This window comes from Anguilla rostrata, chromosome 11 (genome assembly GCF_018555375.3).
Source record: "Anguilla rostrata isolate EN2019 chromosome 11, ASM1855537v3, whole genome shotgun sequence".
NCBI lineage: Eukaryota > Metazoa > Chordata > Actinopteri > Anguilliformes > Anguillidae > Anguilla > Anguilla rostrata.
Genome location: NC_057943.1, coordinates 14,396,497 through 14,418,203, shown reverse-complemented (window position 1 = coordinate 14,418,203; position 21,707 = coordinate 14,396,497). Strand labels below are relative to the sequence as shown.

General features: G+C 39.0%; 1 protein-coding gene across 2 annotated transcripts; it reads left to right on the top strand.

Moving 5' to 3' along the window:
- Nucleotides 1–425: 425 nt before the first annotated feature.
- On the top strand, nucleotides 426–12,723 carry gata5 (GATA binding protein 5). Of its 2 annotated transcripts, XM_064298113.1 has the most exons (7): nucleotides 4,145–4,626; nucleotides 5,312–6,004; nucleotides 8,877–9,046; nucleotides 10,268–10,396; nucleotides 10,647–10,731; nucleotides 11,331–11,455; nucleotides 11,813–12,723. In XM_064298113.1, the coding sequence occupies exons 2-7, from the start codon at nucleotides 5,485–5,487 to the stop codon at nucleotides 11,930–11,932; spliced, it is 1,149 nt and encodes a 382-aa protein (XP_064154183.1). In that variant the 5' UTR covers nucleotides 4,145–4,626; nucleotides 5,312–5,484; the 3' UTR covers nucleotides 11,933–12,723. The 2 variants fall into 2 exon arrangements, 1 of the variants encoding a protein (XP_064154183.1); XR_010324007.1 differs by lacking the exon at nucleotides 4,145–4,626 and adding an exon at nucleotides 426–655 and having other exon boundaries at nucleotides 10,647–11,455.
- The last annotated feature ends 8,984 nt before the right edge of the window (nucleotides 12,724–21,707 follow it).

The window sequence follows — 21,707 nt, the reverse complement described above, 5'->3', positions numbered from 1 at the left end:
GAGATTAGTCAGACTACCTCTCCCCTCAAACAAGCCCTCTGCATTCCCCAAGACCTACCCACCCTGGCTCCAGAGATCCCCCAAGACTTGTGAGAGCCAGGGCAGAAAAGCACTCACACGCACACACACACTCACACACACACTCTCTCTCACACACACACACATTCACACACACCCACACCCACACACACACACAAACACGCATTCACACACACCCACACCCACACACACACACTCAACCACACACACACATTCACACACGCACACACACACACACATACACACACCCAACCACACACACGCACACACACACATTATTTAGTACAAATGGAGACTCTAAACATGACATTGTTGTTATTATTATTATTATTATTATTATTATTGCATACATATAACAATATGCACGTAAGCTAATGAATTTGCAAATCCATACTCACACCACCCATACCATTCATATACACACACTCGACCTCACGTTCAATCAATCAGTTGTACAGTAAGACAGACACATATACATTTTTTGTTCTCTACTAGCATGAGATAGGAGAATTCCGTGAACTTTGCCCTCTGCCGTACCTGACATTCTGCAATCAGCAATCTAGGGGTTGCATCCCCAGAAGAAAATGCAGACAGCGATGTACAAACTAAATGAATGGTGTGTATGCAAAATTGATTACTCTTCTCACCAATTTGTTGAATTGCTATATAATAAACATAAATCTGACCAATATTGTAAAACCCCCATTGCAACTTAAAGGCTATAATTATTTCTTTTTTTGTTAATCCGGTTAAATCCCATTGAAAAATACAATACAATTCCTTAAAAAAAACAAAAAAAAAAACAAACAAACAACAACATTCGCAAAACGGATGTGAATAACAATTTGGTAATTTCTGAAAGAATCCAGTCCATAACCAGGATCTTACCGGCATCAGTTTTGTGTACCTCCTAGTGAACGTGGAGCTGTGATGAAGAGCGGAGACAGGCTAACGCGCAGCAGGATCACTGAGCACCTCATTCACAAGAGCAGTATCAGTCGACGTAATGAGAGACGAGAATTAAAACGGGCAGTATAAGCCATATCTCAGTATTGTTTGCTGATGAAATATGACAGTTTGGATAGTTAAGCACGGAGAATAAACTGTCAGGAAGGAAGCACATAATCGAAATTGCATTTTAATTAATAATATTGATAAGAAGGCTAAATTTTCTGCATGGGACTTGATTCCCCATAAGGATGTAAGGATGAATAGAAGAAATACCGTGAGGTATTGAACATAATCTCGGTGTTCTGTAACTATTTATTCTGAATTTAATTTGTTGTGCTAAAAATATTCTGTGGTTTGTATTTTTTTTAATTATTCGACTGGCCAATATCCACAGACTTACACTTAATTACGCTTACGCTTTTTGTGTCTAACAATGTTTTAGGAATGATTTTGCTGATGGGTTAGACCGGCTCCATTAATAAATAAATAAAATTTAAAAAATCAAGCCACGTGCACTTAAAAATCTGCACTTTGTAGCAAATATCCTTTTTTCAGTTTTCTCTGAGAAAAAAAAAAACAATTAAAAGATTCTCATGTCTCAAAATTTTTCATTTTTTGTCTATGCGTACAGCTAATGGTTTATTTATTTATTTATTTTTTTATTTAGTACACTGATCAAATTTAAGTTCATTTGATCTGAAGTGGAAAATAGACCCTTAACCAACATGTTACAAATGTGTATATATGTGTGTGTCACTTCATATGCTAGTGAAGGATCTAGTGTATCAGATTTCCATAACGGTATATTGCAAAACAATAACGCCCATCATAGTTTAATATGACTGTCATGATTTAATGCTGTGCAACTGTTTTATTTTAGTTTTGTTTTAAATCAATATTAGCGGCAACTCTCTCTATATGTATATATATATATTATCATACTTCACATAGACAATTTGGTTTTTAATGTAATGTTTATGCGAGTTAATGCAATTATTATTGAAATTACAGTTTCATATTTTAAAAAAGAAAGTTAAAATATTCAGGCTCTCAGAAAGACAAGTCTACGTAATGTATTGCTTAATATGTCAAGTCTTTATATGCTCTTATTGAGGTTATGCCTCATGTCATGCCCCATTCGTGCTAAACATCGCAACATCCTACTTGCATCATTGGATTATAGCCTACGTTACGTTCAATGTCTTTGAAAATGGACAAATTGATTGACGCATTCGTGTAAAACGGGGAAAACATGAAGAACCTGTCCTCGTAGGCAATCATTAATCATCTACAAAATGTCAAAGTACTTAGGCATAATCTGAGTATGTCTTTAACCTAAATATTCGGTTGTAATATTACAATTTTGCTGCAAATTAAATCACCTTTTTTTAATTTATGACACTTTAATTTGAGAAGATTATTTGTCTTCAGTGGAGTCGAGAGAGAGAGAGAGAGAGGGGGATGTTATAGGAGGCTTGAAGCGGAACAGAATTTTACTTTGATCATATCTTGCGCGCTAAGTCGGACAGAGATATTCACTGGCCAAGTCACTGTGGTATTTTCCATTAGATCTTAACCTATTTGAGCATCACGTTAATGCTGTCATGTACTGATTATGTTTTACCTTTTTTCCTTAATCTTGTTGATATATGCTATTGGCACCGGACTCAAAATATTGCCGAATAAATCAATGATAAATTGAAGTTTATACATTACGTCCTGACATTTTATTTCTAAAAGTAGTAGACGTGATGTCGCGGTGGTTACTTACATATTTCAATATGTGTTTCTGATACACTGCAATCACGCTAATAAAAATTAGTGGAGATGTAGGTCTGTACTTTAATATATACTACACATTATGTCTCGAGAAAGCCTAAATCTTATTATAATTAGAAACATAATATTTTTATATGGCTATATGGTTAGGATAAGGTGAAAATGTTGGGTTGGCACTTAGGACATGTCGACAGTGACAGACTGCCTGGCGACGGAATTTGTCCTTGATTATAAGGCGGTCGTAGAAAATTAACAGAGAAAAGAAGACACGAATCGTTGAACCATCTCCAGTGATTAAACACGGGGGTGCCTTCATTTAACAGACAAAATCTTCTCAGTTAATTTGATTGTCTTCTCTTTAGCTTCTGAGCGCTCCGCAGACTGAGTTCACAGGTTAAACATCATTTATTAATCGCGCTATCTGTAACCTGTCTAACTAGACGATAAGCTATTTAAAATGTTGGAAAACCAATACAATTCATTGGGCGGCGAGGTTATTACCAACGTATGTCGTAAGTTATACACTCAGTTACGAATTTAGGCCCACTATTATACAACGAGACTGTTCGAAGGGTAGAAACGTATGGCAATCTAACCAATGAATAGCGTTTCTCAGGTAGGTGGCAATTGTACCTTTAAAATTAATTTGGTATGAATAGCCATTTTTATTTAGCTTAAGATGGCCCAAAAATGTATGCAAAACTTTTCCTCTAGAAAATGTCGTAGGCTAATGTTTTTTTCCTCTTTTACTGTTTTGTTTTAAAATTATAAAAATGCTAGGAAATGTCCATCATTTTCTAATGTGCACCTTTTCCTATATCGTACAATTTCTGGTTTTACAAACCACCCAAACAATACCGCTACAATAACAGCATTTAAAATAGACAATAATTCTACTGATTATTGTCATATCATCGTTCCCCTGCCTAAGTCATATCTCTTATCATTATGCTCTTTTATTGAGAACTCATTTCGATTTATTTGGCCATAAAAGCAAACATAACTTTCCCTTTCGTAGTGAGGTATGATTTTACAGCGGAGTGTTTAAAATAGGCATAACATTATGCATTCTTCTAATTGGAGGACAATTTCAAAACAGCTAAATAGAATGTTTTTTTCGATAGAACCCCGGTTGATTTAATATTATTTCACGGGGGTATATGGATAGGCTATAACCTAGTAAATAATGTAAATTGCAATGTAAATGACAGGAGGAAAATTTATCTTGGAAAGCGTAATAGTCGTCGAATAATAGACTGGTGCTCAAAATGTCCCGTTTGTTGGGTCAAAGTTTTGTTGATTTATTAAGATGTTGACGTGCAAAGGTAAAACAGTAGGTTACTCGCCTACTTTTAAAAGTTAACAATTATTGATTCTTAAGCAAGCGGAAGAAAGAGACTGCGAATTCAGCAACGTCGCCTTGTTTCAGGATGACAGTTTTTTCCTCTCCTTTTCCCCATCCCTCTTTTCCCTCCAAGTACGGCGTCCTACCTTGCAGAGCGTCACGTGGCCCTGGCCATACAAATAACGTGCAGTAAAGTTTCTCCAGTCGAGGACGAATCAGTGCGCAGTTATATCTGCGGTTATCAGCGGCAACAGCTATCTCCAGATTCTGGGAAGGGTAGTTAGAACTTCAGAGTTTCAAGTCAGTCTGAAAAGTGAATAGCGTCTAATTTGGAAGAAATTCGAATGTTTTTTTTTTGTTTGTTTTTTTATTCCGGCTGTTTTAATAAAATAGCTAACCTGTCGTTGGGACGCTCTTCTGGATCTTCATGCGTGCGTAGCCCCATGCTTCTGAGTTGTATCAAGTCTACTCAACGAGGCTGACTCACTTTATCAACTGGCTGTCCTTATCTGGTGAGATAATACTATAGGGTTTGGGATGAAATCGTATTAGTCCTATGCATACAGCTATCAATGTTTTAAGCCTATGTGATTTGCATTACGAACGATAAAATATGTATCTGTGATACCATTCAGCTATCTTAAGATGTCTCTTAATTTTGTTACCTCGTTGATATGATTTGATAATAGGCCTATAAGAGTCGTATATCAGGGAAAGTTATGTATCTGAAAGCGACGATATTAGAAATCACGGCAATGACCTTTTCACATTAAACCTTTAGAATATTCTTCGTCTTCTTATCATTATTAATATTATTATTATTACTATTATTATTATGATAGAGCTTTAATTAAATGTAAACGTATGGTGTAGATTATTATTCGATTGTTTTTATGTGGTTATTAGATTGTGATCGTTGTATTGTTGTAGCTATGCTTTACCTCAATCATAAGTCAGTTCAGTTATAATTGCGAAGGGGATAAAACAGAAACTTTGAATAAATAAAATGAAACAAGACTATGCCTTACAACAGTCCTTCCGAAGCTGATTCAACAGGTGTGAGAATGTAGTCGAACCGGTGGACTAAAACTTAACGTATATTGGGTAATATTTATTACAATTAGTTTTCAGAGGTCAGGAATGAAAATGTTCCATAAATATATGGGGAAAGTTATTAATTATGCCTTTCTTAAATAGGAGTGGATGTGCCCAAGCCGACGGTCGTGGAGAGATTTTATTCAGATTTCATCAAACAGCTGAGGACATTCTGGAAGTTATCATAGATCAGTTTATTTGATCTATTTTGTACTTGGAATTCAAACGTAATATCCCATAACTACAAGAAGAAGGCAAGAATAAGTGACGCCAGAATGTACCAGAGCTTGGCCTTAACCTCAAATCAGTCTCCATATGCGCACGACACTGGAAACTACATCCACGCCTCGGCCGGTTCTCCGGTTTACGTGCCCACCACCCGTGTACCTGCCATGTTACAGACTCTGCCGTACTTGCAGACGTGCGACTCTGCTCATCAGTCGCATGGCCTCGGAGGGCACCATGGCTGGCCTCAGACTGGCACGGATAGTTCGTCATTCAACCCAGGCAGGCCGCACCCACCCCCCGAGTTCTCCTACGCACACAGTCCCCCTGTGAGCAGCAGTACTGGCAGAGATGCAACATACCAGAGCCCGCTCGTTCTGAGTAACGGCGGAAGGGCTGATCAGTACAGCAGTTCTCTGGTGCGCTCAGTCGGAGGGTCCTACTCGAGCCCCTATGCGGCGTACATGAGCCCGGAGATGGCGACTTCTTGGACACCTGGACACTTCGAGAGCGGCATGATCAGCCTCCAGGGAAGGCACGGAGCTCTTCAGGGAAGGAGGTCCAGCATGGGTGTGTATCAGCTCAAAACTTATATTATTTATAACATATACTATTTTATTAAAGTTTTCAAAACTAGATATGGCCGTTGAACATTTGAAATGAATGTCAGTAAAAATACCAATATAGATCAAATAAACTATTCCAAAGTCCGTGTTTCAAAATGTGAGATAGTTGGCTAATTATTTGATTTTAATAGGCTATCTAGCCGAGACTGATTACTTAATAAGTTAATCCATAGGTTTCCTATTGCCGTAGGCTATTATCACCATAATGTTGCTATTGAACACTTATGCCAAGGTTCTAGCTACGTTACAATCAACCATGTTCCATGCCACAGTGTACTTAGCCTAACCCTTTTAATGTTCATTCTTTTTAAGTGGCTAAGAACATTTGGATATATTTAGCTATTAATATGTTTCACATTATTTTTTTAAATTTGTATTTCACGACAGTTGCACACAAATACGATAAAGCCTCGCGACCGAACGCAGGTTTTTTTTTAGCATCATTTCAGGATATCTTCCAAAGCTTGTTAATTATTTTACTTGCGTAGGCTAGCATTTTTATTTCTACATATAAGCTTATTAACTATTGTGGCATGTTTCTCAATTGAAAAATGCGTGAGGAATTGTGAAAAGGGGATGGTTTTGTCTGCGGACCGGATCAAAGATTTTATTGCCGTAAGTTATTTATTGAAGTAGCCTAAACTACTTGATATTTGACGAGGCTATTCATCTGAACAGCCCTTCAAATCACTATCAACTGCACCAGTCTTTAACAGGACCAAATGCAATCAACCATGTAAAGCATTACCTTTTTTTTTTACAATCCACATTCTTAAAATGAAAGCCTTAGTTACCTATTCAATTAAGATGCTAATTTAATTTTCAACCGCAGTCTGTTTTTGTTCAGGCGAACTGATGAAAGAGTGCAATACACACTCCTGGATGTTTTTGAAACAGTGAAAAACGTCCGTTGATCCTAGCCATTGTCACCTTGAACAGACACAAAGGGTACATTTTTAACCGTGTGTGCCCGAACACATTATGTCAACTAATAAGCGCATACAAATGCTTGGCCTATTGGCATGTAATGTGAAGTTAAGACAAAAGACAGGCTTCAATCCACAATCGGGTCATTTTAAACCTTTAGGTGAAGGATTTCGTACAAATTTTTGGAGTGTTACATGTAAAAATAAAAGGAAATTAACGAGAATCGTGTAAACCAGGCAGTACAGGGATTCTTGATATTGAGAAATGATACGGGACTCTTGGTAAACTACTAAGCATCTAATAATACAAGCTTCGGTCTATAGGCTCTGGAATCACCTTGAGACCTTCAAAATGTATGATTACATTACATTACATTACAGGCATTTAGCAGACGCTCTTATCCAGAGCGACTTACACAACTTTTTCCATAGAATTTTACATTGTATCCATTTATACAGCTGGATATATACTGAAGCAATGCAGGTTAAGTACCTTGCTCAAGGGTACAACGGCAGTGTCCTTACCCGGGAATCGAACCTACGACCTTTCGGTTACAAGTCCAGCTCCTTACCCACTGTGCTACACTCCGTCCCGATAATTACAAAAGCAACAAAACTTGTTGTTATTATTATTATTGTTGTTGTTGTTGTTGTTGTTGTTGTTGTTGTTGTTGTTGTCAGATACATATTAATACAAACAATCACGACCACAGCAAGAAAAAGCAAGAAATTAGTTTATACAATTGGAATTTTAACAATTATTTGTCGGAGGCCGTCGTGTGTCAGTAGCTTGATTGATTTCGGGCCCCTGGATCTTTAAAGGTGATAAGGTTCCACATACCGTTAGTCTACAACCCGTGCTCTACCGGTCGCCACAATAAACAGCTCAATAACAGATTTTATTTTATTTTTTAAAATCCAAAGTTCGGCTCCTTTTTGCTACAAGAGTGATGTCACAAGACAGCCTTAATTAAATTAGATGATGTAAAAGACATGTACGGTCAAATTCTGGAATATGAGTCATGTTATAGTATTTATAGTAACACCTTCAACTTTTAACGGTGAGGCCTACCTATAAAGCGAGATTTGGCGGACGGCACGCAAATCTATAAATAATCAAGTGTATGATATAACTGCCATTACATACCTTTCTGAGAAACTCGTAATGAAAATAATCTTCACACGATGTTTTAAGTGGGTGAAAGAGCGTCGTCATTAAAATAAAATATTGGTGACATTGTTTTCGTGGCAACAGCAGGCAATGGCCTGCTCCTTGTAATTATCGTACTAATTGTAATTAATCTTATTTTTATTTAGACAGTGTTAAACTCACTGAACTCACTTACTACATACATATTAACAATTAGTCTAATAAATAACTGCTATGGGATTTGGACGTCAGAATATTTACTCAAAATTCCATAAACCACTTACTTAAATGTATGTTAGGACTGACTTATACATTTGCAGTAACACCTGCGTTATAATATTTATTTATTTGAAATACAATATGTTATTGCTTGTCAGGCCATTTCAGACAATGCATTTTTGACCACACCTATATATTTTTTAATAATACAAAATATGGACAATTTAAAAACATTTAATTACAACTCGAGAATTATTTACATACACAATGAAAATCGGCTTATTAAAGAATCTACAGCTTTTAGGATGCCTCACTTTGTGTTCCATTTCACAGCGTGCAAATTGCCTACAACTTGAAAGGCGACGCTGTTTAAAATAGTTCACATTAAATTAAGAATATTTGAAATATTCGACAGCGTACGACATTTGAATGATGTAGGCTATTCATTCTATAGAAAACTACTGAAAAGTTACAGCAGTTATCTAGTATTAACCACTATTTTCCACTCTCATTGCTCTTAGAAATGTTGGATGAGATACCGGGTGAGGGGCGCGAGTGCGTGAACTGCGGTTCGATTTCCACCCCTCTGTGGCGGCGAGATGGCACCGGACATTACCTGTGCAACGCTTGTGGTCTGTACCATAAAATGAACGGCATCAACCGGCCACTGATCAAACCACAGAAACGCCTGGTAAGTTTCAACTGTGAGTCCTGATACTATATTTTATTAACGTTATTAACGCTACTGCAAAATCGGAAACAGATCATAGGCTTGTTTGTTTGTTGCGGTTTTTCACTTGAAAACGTAAAAAAAGTATTTTCAAGTAAGTGCAGATATTTTAAGTAGAACCACATTTCACTCTAAAGTTCAGCCGTGCATGATACGTTATGTATACTGAATGGTTAAAGAGGGTATTTCTTAAAATGCAAATATTTTTTCAGTTTGCTAGTGTTTCATTTCAATGGTCTTACAAAAATATAATGGATTCAAAATTGTAAATGTATGATTCTGTGCAACCAGTTTACTATCTTAAAGGAACCACTATAGGGAAAATATTCCATTCAAGGGCAACAGGTTCATAGAGAAGGTCAGCTCTATGTGAGAGCAAGCCCGTTAGGATTCTCCTTTGCCAGGAACCAGGCTCTTGAGAGCAGCTGGTGTGAATTATTTCTGTTTTTTGTTTTTATTTGTCCTTCGGTGACCTTGTCCTTGGGTGTCTGTTTTTAGAAAGACTCTAGTAGGCTTAAAAACAACATGATCAACTACCATTCATTTCTTCTGAGAAGTGTCCCAGTGTCCAATAACAAGATGGTGTGGAAGCGAGGGCAGGTTCAGTACAACGTGAGAGAGGCCCAGTTTAATGCATGTAAAATGTTTAAACGGATTCGTATGTTGCAGCAAAGTATCTGATTAATAAATTGACAAAAATCTTATGGTAACTAACCAAATGTAATGCTAATGATTATGGGCAGTGTGGTCCAGTAATGCTCTGGAGAATACGTTTTATCTCTTATCTGTTGTTTTGTGTTGTGGACACATTATGGTCACATCTTCAGTGCTTTCACAAGTTAGAAAGTCCTGGTGAATTCTCATTGGTCTTGACCTTCACACAACACATATCCTTTCAATTTACACAAACACATTATTAGCTAAATGTAATATTTTCATGTTTATGATTTTAATAAATTCTCAGTTCAAAGCTTTATTTTCCTTCATTTATCGTATTAATTAATCAATGTCCAAGAACAATCTCAGTACACTTGATTATATTAATTCATGAAATGAAAACATTCTGTTCTTACGGTATGTGTACAGTCTATGTTAATGCACAGCTTATAATAGGGATGTAGGTTCATTGGTCTGGATTGCTGGCGACCTGGTTCCTGACCGCTCGTCCGTTTCCTCTTACAGCAAACCACCTCCAGGCGAGCTGGACTTTGCTGCACCAACTGCCACACCAGCACCACAACGCTATGGCGTCGTAACGCAGAGGGAGAGCCCGTCTGCAACGCCTGTGGCCTCTACATGAAGCTGCATGGGGTACGCCTCTAATTTAGGTTTATCAGAACCAAATATTGTGTGCATGTTGCTGTTTGGAATTCAGACCTGAATAAGTGCTCCGTTTGATTTTTCTTGCACAAACTATATATTCATTCCTTGCTTTCTTTCAACTTGCCAAGCTTCCATTGCCTAGCCCTTGTTTGTTGTATGCCCCACTGTTACTGTGCCATGCTGAGTCTGTTGTCTCTCAATCTGTCTCTGGTTCTAAACTGTTGCATCTTCCTTGAAGGTCCCAAGACCACTAGCAATGAAGAAGGAGAGCATTCAGACCAGGAAGAGGAAGCCCAAAATGGCCAAATCTAAAACATCATCAGGTAACAGACTGCGGGTCGCCTCAAAATGGTTTCTTAATGCAGTTTAGTGTTAGTGCCCTACTTCCATCCAGTACATGCACAGTATAACATGCTAAACGAAATGCATCAGAACACCTATGATCCATGTCAACACATGCTTGATTCAGTCCACCCCTTAATAATGTCTTGCCTTAATGTTCCAAACAAACCTAAAGAAGTTGGGTATTGCTCTTATATAACATTTCTGTATTTATTAGCTTGAAATACAACAGAAGGAACTCTTAAGATAAATCAGTAGGTAAATAATAAATAAATACTTCACTAATTTAATTCTCAAAGTAAAGGCTAACTCTTTGCAAGGGATTGCATCAGATATTTAATCAATATAATTCTGGAAAACTGTTTAGTTTTTGACTCCAGAAAAGTTGTTAGGAGCGTATTAGCCAAGAAGTAGGAACCTCCAGAAATGCCAATGCATAACACCTACAACTTCTAAATCAATCATCATTTAGCTGACTGCACAGATAGATCAAGGTTCCTCTTCCAGGGGCCAAAGTAACAGAGCTCTTGTGAAAGTCCATCTGGCTAGGCAGCGTCTAACTCTTGTTGGTGTTCGACAGGATCTGCCTCTGGCACCAGCTCCCCCTCCTCCATGTCAGTCTCAGAAAGTGCTTCCACTATTAAGAGTGAGCCCAACATGGCCCCTTCACCCTATGCTGGACAGACCATGGTTTCTGTCTCTCAGGTAAGCCACTGAATGAGCACAATCATACACTGAGACCCTTGCAGAGGGGCCAATGAGTAAATCCTCTGTCTACATATGTATTATTTTTAAAGATGCATGTATCTCATTCATATTGGCATTAAAAAATGCCACAGAATAAAGTGTAAGCTTTAAATAATAATGCATCTAACACCTATGATCTCTGTGGTTTTGGCCAGAGGATTTCAGTGGTAGATTTATGGTAATGCTGTCATCAGCCATTATCCTGATTTAAAAAAAAAAAAAAAACAGTACTCCAGCAAAGTTCATATGCATTCCATTTTTTGTCAGAATGGTTTTGTTTGGTTATTCAAACAGTTTTTCTGGTTATATTTCAAGGCATCATCACAGCTGGACAGTATGACCTCCGGACATACAGACATCAAGTATGAGGATTACCACTTCACACCCACATCAATGGCCCCTCAGAATTCCTGGTGCGCCTTGTCCCTGGCATGATCCCACAAAATCAACACTCAGTTCTGGAACATCCACTCTACCCAGGGTGTTCTGGATATGGACTTATGACGAGAACTACCTATTACTGACTGTGTCTTTCCCAGAGGGAGAACAGGAAACAAGAAGGAATTATGGCAATTTATTTGGAAAATTTGAAGTAAGAATACACATTTGTATTGACAATTACCAAATCTTTTTATCATTGTTGTTGGTGCCTGTGGTATGTGCATTTGGTACATGGCTTTGCAAAGACACTCAGCATCACAGCAAGTTATTACAGTGTGATAATACAAAAAAGTGCAATGAGGGAAAAACTGTTTATTACCTCTTAACCTGCTTCATTATTCAAATGTAAATAATTATAATTGTAAAGATATATTTATGTTGAGATAAGGGCAGTCAAGACATAAAGATGTTGGAGTGTCATATTCCATGATTGTATTTAAACTTGCTTAGAGAAGTTTCAAGCAGTCAAGGAGAAGATTCTGAAAGAATAGCTTTTGCTGATTAATTTTATTCTTAACAATTTATCCAGCAATTTTAAGTGCAATGACTATCTTTTCAGGAATAAAGTGAAAAGGGGCAAGATTAATAATAGATACATGTTTTTATTTGGAATATGTTAACCTAAATTCATTTGCTGCATTATATTGGACTGCTTTTTTTGCTTAAAAAAGTCTGAAGATCTTGGATCTGGGTTCAAGAATGTCTGCCTCTCTGACTGCCTCTCTTGTTTGTTTGCAATGCTCTTTAAAATCTGTTTAGGTAAATAAATAAATTAATAAACCGTATGCAATGTTTCAAGTGTTAGATTAAATACCTAAAAAAACAATACATTCATAATTCTGAAACATTTTAAGATTCATTTTCAGAATGTTTTAATGCTTATTCTAAAATATTTTTGATTTTAAGAAAAGTCTTTAAATACAAGGTATATCCAAATGGGATTTTCTGTCAGAACACAGTATATATGCTAGTTTGTGTTTGTTATTTTTGTGTGGGAAACATGGCAGTGAAATTCAGGGTGATTTCCATGAATACAACTACAACTTATTATGCATGAGATTTACAGTCAAACAAGTGACAGTTAAATAGCACATGGGCTGTGTTATCAGCACAGGATTTCTATATTTATATGCACTAGTCTCAGGGTGTTTTCATTATAAAATAGAATTTTGTGCTGGACTATGAACACAAAGAGTGGATGTGGGTACACTGGCATCATAAAGTAACTCCATTGTACAGATGTTTTTGGATAAACAGGACAAAAAGCACCTATCATTTAAAAAGATTTCTCTCTCTCTCTCTCTCTCTCTCTCTCTCTCTCTCTCTGTCTATCTATCTGTCTATCTATTTATCTCCTTTCCCATTTGAAATGTCATTGATATTTGACTTTAAAAACTGCCACCTCTTTCACTCATATTAAATAATGAATTCCTAATATGTATTTCATCAACCATTTGAATATATGTTGCTCTTTTGTAAGGTATACTTTTCGGTTTCTTGCTCAAGCAGTTGCGAGCAAAGGTTGCGCTCCACCTCTGCTTTATGACCCTCAGGGTTCTTCTATCTCGCAGGTGCAGCTCATGCATCAGCGTGAAGCTAGTTAGGGTAACAGCCTCATGGAGATGGAGGGAGAGCGAACAAGAGAGAGAGAGAGAGAGAGAGATTTGATTTCTAGCCATGTTTTATTTTGATTAATTACTTTTTATTGTTGTCGATGTCTGGGAACAGTGGGCAGACATTGTATGCAGGTCCAGTCCAAAGATTTATCCTTCCTGAGGCCTGTTGTTTGCTGGGCAAATGCATGGTAGAAGAATTGTGTGTCAAGCAATTTGTAGCAAGGAGATACACCATTGTGACAGCAGCTACGTGTAAAGCCGTAGGCAGGGGTGGCAAACGTATCTCAAGGGTATAACAAGGGAGCGTGTGCTTGGCACCCCTCTATCACGCCAAGCTGAAGTCTTCCACTATAATACGAGGTCCCTTTAGAGGGGTTGTGACCCCAGCTCTGTGAATCAGCAGTACGCTGTATGAAATATGTATAACTGTATTCACAGAAAACCTCCCCCTTTCCCACCTTGCTGCTGCAAAGTGCTCAAACACCATTGTCCTTGTGCAAGCGTGGCACTTCTTCAAAGGACTCACTTCAAGTGCTAAGCAGACAGCTTGCATGGGAGAGGGGGCGAGGTCGGGGGGTGGGCGGGGGGTGGGGGGAGCTTACGGGCACGTTTACATTCAATTGTCTCTGAGTAAGTGCTTTCATTACGGCATCATCATTGTAAAACACTAAGTGGGGCATTCAGAGTTGGAAAGGTTTCAAGAAAGAATCCTTGTCCTTATCTCTCGCTTTTCCCTCTGTTCTTTTACCGTTTCGCTGTTGTTTGTGTGACTGTGGTCCTTGAAATAGAAAAACAGCTGTAGCCCCCTTCTTAAAGTGTACCTAGTCTTGTAAAATGCTACTGTTATTCAAGTCTTTCCAGAATTATTTGCTCATAATTGCACATTTTATGTAAAACCATTAAGTATTTTATTAAAAAACAACCTGCGTAGGACTATTGTCTTTCTTCATAATTCTCCTCAAATCCCTCAAATGTTCTTGAAGGTCCCGTAGGTGAACATTCCCAGGGTAATTCAGTTGTCAAGGTTGTTATGTATTGTTTCTGTCATTCTGTTTTGTTCCGTTGTTCTTATTGCTCTCTCTCCATCCACTTGCCCTCTCTCCGGGAAAGTGTCTTTCAGTCCAAGCTTCCGTCTCCTTCCCTTTCGGGTCGCTCTGCTATGCTGATGACTTCAGCCGAGCTCATTTGGGGAACCGCGAGGAAAGAAAGCCCGTCAGCGGTGGTGTGAGCGACTCGGGGCGAGAGCGAACGATGGCTTTTCCTCCCGCAAGGCTGGAGAAATCGAGCTCTTTCCCAGGGCCGCGCTCCTCCACCACTGCAGTCATTCATTCCTCCCCAGTCCCGTGCCTGTGGCGGAAAACAGGATATTGTCTTTAGGTCAGAGCAATACGGAGGGCAGGGGCCCACATGCTTTTCCGTAGGTAATATTCCTTCTTAAGTCTAAACTTCCGCACACATGATCCCCAAGGGCCTGATCCATTGCTCCCAGCACCTAGGCCCCCAATTGGCACCAAGGTTAGGTTCAAAAACACGGGCATTTTCAGCATTTATAGCTGTGATTTTACACTTTGTCACAAATCAGTTTTGCATGCTGTTGTCCTCTGTGTTTGGAATCTGGCATTTGTGAATCATAGGGGGTCTTTCTACGGCTCAGAGAAAGAGATAGAAAGGGGTTCTTTTGCTGTCCTTTACTTCAGTAGAGAGAAGATAAGCCCAGACTTATTTTCTCTGCCCAATGAGGCCTATTACTTGGAGAACCGTTTATTATGTTAAGTGTTGGTTTCATTTTGATTGCCTCTGTGCACCATTGCTTACCACCACTAAAATAGCAAATTACTAAGGAATAAGGTTGTACAAGGTAACCATGCAAGGGGAATATCTGGGCTACTGCATCCTCAACAATATAATAGAATAGTGAATTTATCATAAAAGGGAAATTCAGAACTAAGATGCTATTACTAATAAGCTATTACTTGAGCTATTACGTTTTTTTGAACAATTTCCTTTGGATCAACAGTATAGAAAAAGTTTCAGTGCAAAGCATATAAATCCTGAACTCCTGGCTACGACATAAAGAGTATTTTTGGTTTTGCCAGGGCCACTTCCTGTTTTCATTTTCTGCAGAAACACCATTATCCATCATCGCTGACTTAGGCACAGACAGGAAAGCAGTGAAAACTCTGCTGTTTCAGTGAACATAACCCTGGCCATTGACTCCTTTGGCTGATGTTATAGTGTGTGTGTGCGTGTGTGTGTGTGTGTGCATGCATGCTCATGTGTGTGTGTTTGAAGGGTCGCCTTTTGTCCTTCAATGCTGTTAGATATGATAATTTAATTCACTTTTTAAAAAATATTCTGGAGTCTTACAAAGGATGGCATTAATGGAGTGTTACCCTGTAAAACCAAGACTAAGATCACAGAAATTCTACTGAAAATTGTCACAGGTGAAACGTTATGGCATGCTGACATTATATAACTCTATTAGAGCAATAACAGTGGGAGCAAAAGGGAGTGGCTTGGCAAAGAGGCAGGGCGTTGTGTGAGAGATGGAGGGAGGGTGTTCCAGAGCTGATAAGGTATTAGTCAGCTCAGCAGCGTCAACTGGTCTCTGAATTTCATACAGAGAAAGATCACGTGTCAGCTGACAGGGGCATTCCAGCAGGTACAGGTGGTAAACAGTCAAAACCGTTTCTGATTTTGGTGACACTAGCACTTTGGGATTTTTTACATTCTGAAGTTCTCAATTTTTTCTAGTTCAAACAGGAAAATACAAATGAATCTGAATGATTTTCTGAATCCCTGCAGATTGAGTTCCAGTATATATAAGAGTTTAAGATTGGGCTGACTGGCACTGCGACAGTTAACAAGGTCCCTTGTTTCAAGGATGTGATGCTGTGTCACCACTGAATCTAAAAATATTCCACCCTACACAAAAACACCTGCCACTGATTGGTCCTCAGGGCCACAAACAGAAGCCCAGTCTAATTTTGGTATCCCGGTTCCTGTCTGATATTTTTAGTTTGATAGATGGGTACACTGACAATGGAACAGCACTGTGATGGTCAAATGGGCCATTTGACCTTAATCAGAAGTCATTTGGGACAGCTAAACATTTTGCACCATTAATGGTGGATGAAGTGGTATCAGTGAGTGAAGAGCTAAGGAATGTTGAACTAGTGTGACTTACAGATGGACGAGAGTTTTCAGTTTTTTTGGGGGTTTTTTCCCCCCTGAACGTCAAACCTAATTTTGCCACTGGTGCCTCTCAAACTGGTGCTTAAATGATGGATATTAGCCTTTATTGAATGGAGGAGGTAAAAGAGACACAGGCCGAGTGCTCCCTCCCCCTCCCCATATGCCAGTCCCTTCACACCTACCCTTGCTTGTGGTCCCCCCCCACAGCCAAGTCTGGAGTCAAAAGACTTCAGTCTTGCGGTCGCAAGTGTGATTCATGAGCTCCCTGCTGCTAAAGACAACATACTCACACACGTTTGTGTTTCCACTGCAGGGGTCTCCCTTTGACTCCCATTATATTTTGATTTACTATTCAATTCTTCAGGCAAATGACAGCCCTCATTGGGAGAAAAGAGACCACAACACATTTTTGCTAATTGGAAATTCTACCTGCTTTGTTCCTCGTGAATTATAAGGGGTATAATGTGGATTAGTGACCTACAGAAGATATATGGCCGCCATCTCCATGTGGAGACATCTTTTTCTAAACATGAGCTGTAGAAAGAATAATAGTTTATAATAATAATTTGCAGTGAGTAGTGAGAATGATATGAAAAGTAAACAGTGTTTTATTTTAATGAAGTCATGCTTTCCATTATTCTGTTATGATGATTGTCGTGCATTTGCTTTGTGTGCGCATTAGATTATTTTTCAATTTCTATCAGATATTTTGCATAGTGCATGTTTCTCATTGCTCTTCATTTCAAACATTTATTTACAGCTGGATTTACTGTAGCTAAAAAGCCATTTTAAAAAAATAAAAAAAATTTTTTGGTGGTGGTGGTGGGGTGGTGGGCGTGGGGGGGGGGGGGGGGTGGAGGATGGGGGGGTTGATGGGATTAGGGGTGGGGAAACAAAAGCCCTAGAACCTACTCATGGGTTTTTAATAATGCACCATTTTAGCCATTTATATGCCACACATGATGCATGATATTTCTATTACATGGGTTTGTTTAGTCTAAAGCAAACCATCAAATGAGCAGGTGTATTTATTACACGTAATCACCAGGGTGTAGCTTTAGTTACTGCATGCCCAGCAATCTGTTACACCTTTTACACGACAGTGTACCTTTCCAAAGGTCAAGGAGAGGCCAGGGCAAAGGCTCTCTTACAACCATAGCACAATAAACCAAAGTGCATCTCCAGGCAATTACCACACGGGGGACAAACACACTTATTATAAAGAGAGGGAGGGTGTTGGCAAGCATTAGTCTTTAGATGTCAACATTTAACTGCTTTTAAGGACTGCGGCATCGATTCACACAAAGAGTTTGATGCTTGTGATGTTAGAAATGATAGAAAATGCACATTTAGAAGATGCATATACAAGATATATACAGTATATATATATATATATTTTTGCAGGTGGTTTGTTTTATTATAGAAAGAGGCTGATGTAGCAATCTGAGACAGCAAAGAGGAATATGCTTTCCAACAGAAATTCTTCTGGTCGAAACTCAAACTGAATCACAACAGGCAGAGATAACATTCATTTCCTTGAAATAATCTTGAGCTATGAGCAGAGGGTGCTCTGGAAAATTCATCAGTGCCATAAGTATGATTATGACAGTCAATTCTCTATTGGTACACATTCATGAAAATTTTGTCACAGTCCTGGCAGCTGTTGTTCTTTTTAAACAAATAAAAATAGTAGCCACTAGAGGTGTGAAATTAAATATAAAATAAAATGCAAAACCAAGATCAATGAAGTTCAAATTTTTATGCCCCAACCTACTTAGAAATCTGTCCCTCTAATGAATAAATTGTGTCTTCAAAATCTGATTCGAGATCATTTTGCACTATTTTTCTTATGATAGTTGGGGTTATGATTGGGGTTAGGTGGACTGATTCTGCATCAGCTGTGCGAGGCAGAGCTTCTCCGACACATGGTTGTTATTTTGCCCTCATTTGTGTTCTATCTGAGTGGGTGTTGTTGGAGTTGCACCCTGGCAGCTGTGACACAGCTATTAATGCGCTCAGTATAGCTGACCTAGCACAGCAATACTGTATTGATCCCAGCAGGGACCGCAGCTTCTGGTAAATATTTTACCTTTCCCTTTGACCCTGCTTCGTGCATGCAACCGCATTTGCGAGTGTGTGTGTGTGTCTATGTGTGTGTGTGTGTGTGTGCGTGGGTGGATGTGCGTGTATGTGGGTGTGTGTGTCTGTGTGTGTATGTGTGTGTGTTTGCACATACTTGTGTGAGTATGTGTGTGTGTGTGTGTGTGCAAACTTGTGTGTGTTTGTGTGTGTGTGTGTGAGTGTGTGTAAAATTTCCTGTTTTGGATTTATTGAATGGATATTATTAGAGATGGCTAACTTTCAGCTATTTTCGAAGTTATTTTTTATTTAAAAAAAGAAAAAACCTGATTGATGTGAAAGAGATGTTCAACAAATAATGTAGTTCCTTGGACCGGAGTAATATTGTTTCCTTCAGAGACAAGAAAAACAAGAACAGAGCTCCCAGAGGTACAATCAATACAGTCCACCTTATCATGTCTCCACACACCCTGAAACACACACAAACACGCATACTCTCTGTCTCTCTTTCTCTCTCTCTCTCTCTCTCTCTCTCTCTCTCTCTCTCACTCTCCCTCTCTCTCTCTCTGTCTCTCTCTCTTTCACACATACACACACACACACACACACACATGTCTCAGACGGGCCCATCTCATCACATACAAAAAATAACACACACATACTATATAAAGAGCAACCTCCTTTTGTTGCTACATTCTCTAAATTTATCTGACACCTTATTCCATGGTTCTGTTAAACAATTTAACACCTATGCATGTAAATACTGTAAGAACCGCACATTCACAGCATATATTATATACATTGGATATTTATTATCATTTGGAATGGCTTGTTCTGTGGAAATAACTCTGGGTGAATTTACAGAAGAAATAAATGTTTATTACTTTTAATGTCTGAATGACTCAGTGCTTTTGAGTGACTGTGCTGATGAGTAGGTGCAGAATATTTTCTGAATGTCAAAACATTTGACCCTCTACTTCATGAATGCCACAATTCACTTTAATTGCTGTACTCGGTGAGGAAAAGGTAAAATGAGACAACACCACATTGTGTCAATATTCAACCTTTATTTCGAAAACACCATCGCTGGTTGCCTTAGACTGTACTACCTCTGAGAGCTGTGACATAGACACTCCAGTTCTCTTATTCCACATCACCCTCACCTCAGAGATGGAAAGAAAGAGGGAACAACAGACAAATGAATGTGCATGTGTGTATGTGCACGCATTTGTGTGTATACTTCACGTGTTTGTGAGTTTGTGCATGTATGGATGTGTGTGTGTGTTTATGTGTGTCTGTGTGGGTGTTTATGTGTTTGTGTGTGTGTGTGTGTGTGTATGTGGGTGTCTGTGTGGGTGTTTGTCTGTGTGTGTGTGGTGTTTGGGTGTGCGTGCATGCGTGTGTGCGTGTGTGTATGTGGGTATCGGGGTGGCTGTTTGTGTGTATGTGTGTGTGTGTGTGTGTGTGTGTGTGTGTGTGTTTCTCTATGAAATACAAGCTTACTAGGCTGAAGGCTTCTCCTCATACAAAGCATCTTCACACATCACACATAGCTGTCCTCTTCACCTGTTCCATGGAGAACACAGTGAGCTCGGCACCACTGTTTTCACTGGGCCTTAATAAGAGAGACCCCTGGCTGGAGAGTCAGCGATGTCACTGTCTGGAGGGGGTGGTTGTGGTAGGTTGGGTAGCCTTATCTCCAGAAATGGAACTCCAATGTAGCAGAATCTCTAAGAGACAAGTTTTTTTTTCTTTTTTTTTGGGGGGTGTGGAGTGATTGGTGCCAGGTACACAATCCTAGCTCAGGCGTCTCCTCTTTCCCCAGATCTCCTTTCCCAGGCAGTCACCCTGGGTATGAGCTGTGCTCATCCAGCAGCCATGAGGCAACCACTGATGTGTTATTTTTACTGCGGCCCTGACGAAGGTGCAGGGCAGGGAAACCGGACCTTGGGCTGGGCCTACCCCCCTTCCGGCTGTCACTTGTGCTGTCTCTCTCTTTCAGTCCCTTAGCCTCATAGTGAAATCCCCCTCCCCTGGCGTCCTCATAGAGTGATTGCGATCTGTCCTTACCCATCCTTTTCTTCTGTCATCTGTCCAGTTCCACAGTCAGCTCCGCCCACCTTCTCTTGTCACATGCACCATTGGAGGACAAGGGTTGTAACAGTTAAACTGACTGCTGAAACATGCCAACAACAGCCTGTCCATCACTGAAGCGACCAATGCAAAGGTTCCAACGAGTGAAGTCCAGCACCACTGTGGGGAACAAAACAACTGTGCCAGTGAAATTATTCACTACAGTGATGTGACTGAAACAGTTATGTCAATGAAAGCATTCACAATAAAACTGAGGTGAACCAATCAATCATGAAAAAAATCATTGGTTGTCGAGGTAACTATGCTAATGTCATTTATTTGTTTTGAGGATAAGAAGCTGAAAAGGACACAAATACAATGTTTGTATTGGTTCTGAAAAAAATACTTTGATGATACACCCAAGGACTTTAAAAAAAAAAAACTATGTCCAGGAGAGAATATACTGTATAGAAGAACCAAGAGAACAAGCAACTATATTAATGACAGCATTTAGCATCACTGATGTATCTGAAATGAGTGACCAGCAAAACAAAGTGACTCAGAAAAACAGAATAAACCACAACTATAAAGAGTAATTTTGGCAGTTGAATATACGCACTATGTCAAGTTGTAATGGAAGTATATATATTATTAAACATAGAGCTTTGAATAAAACAATCAACTTGTAAAAACAGCATATAGGTGATGCTTTTGTTTTCTGTGCTTTCTATCTTTTTGTGTGTACATATACATTTTTATTGTGGCCAACCAATGGTGTCTGTGAAGCATTCAGATTTATGTACACA

Coding starts and splice junctions, on each gene's coding strand:
- gata5 (XM_064298113.1), top strand. CDS start 5,485: ATGTACCAGAGCTTGGCCTTAACCTCAAATCAGTCTCCATATGCGCAC. Junction 6,005..8,876: donor GGGAAGGAGGTCCAGCATGG/GTGTGTATCAGC, acceptor CATTGCTCTTAG/AAATGTTGGATGAGATACCG. Junction 10,397..10,646: donor TCTACATGAAGCTGCATGGG/GTACGCCTCTAA, acceptor TCTTCCTTGAAG/GTCCCAAGACCACTAGCAAT.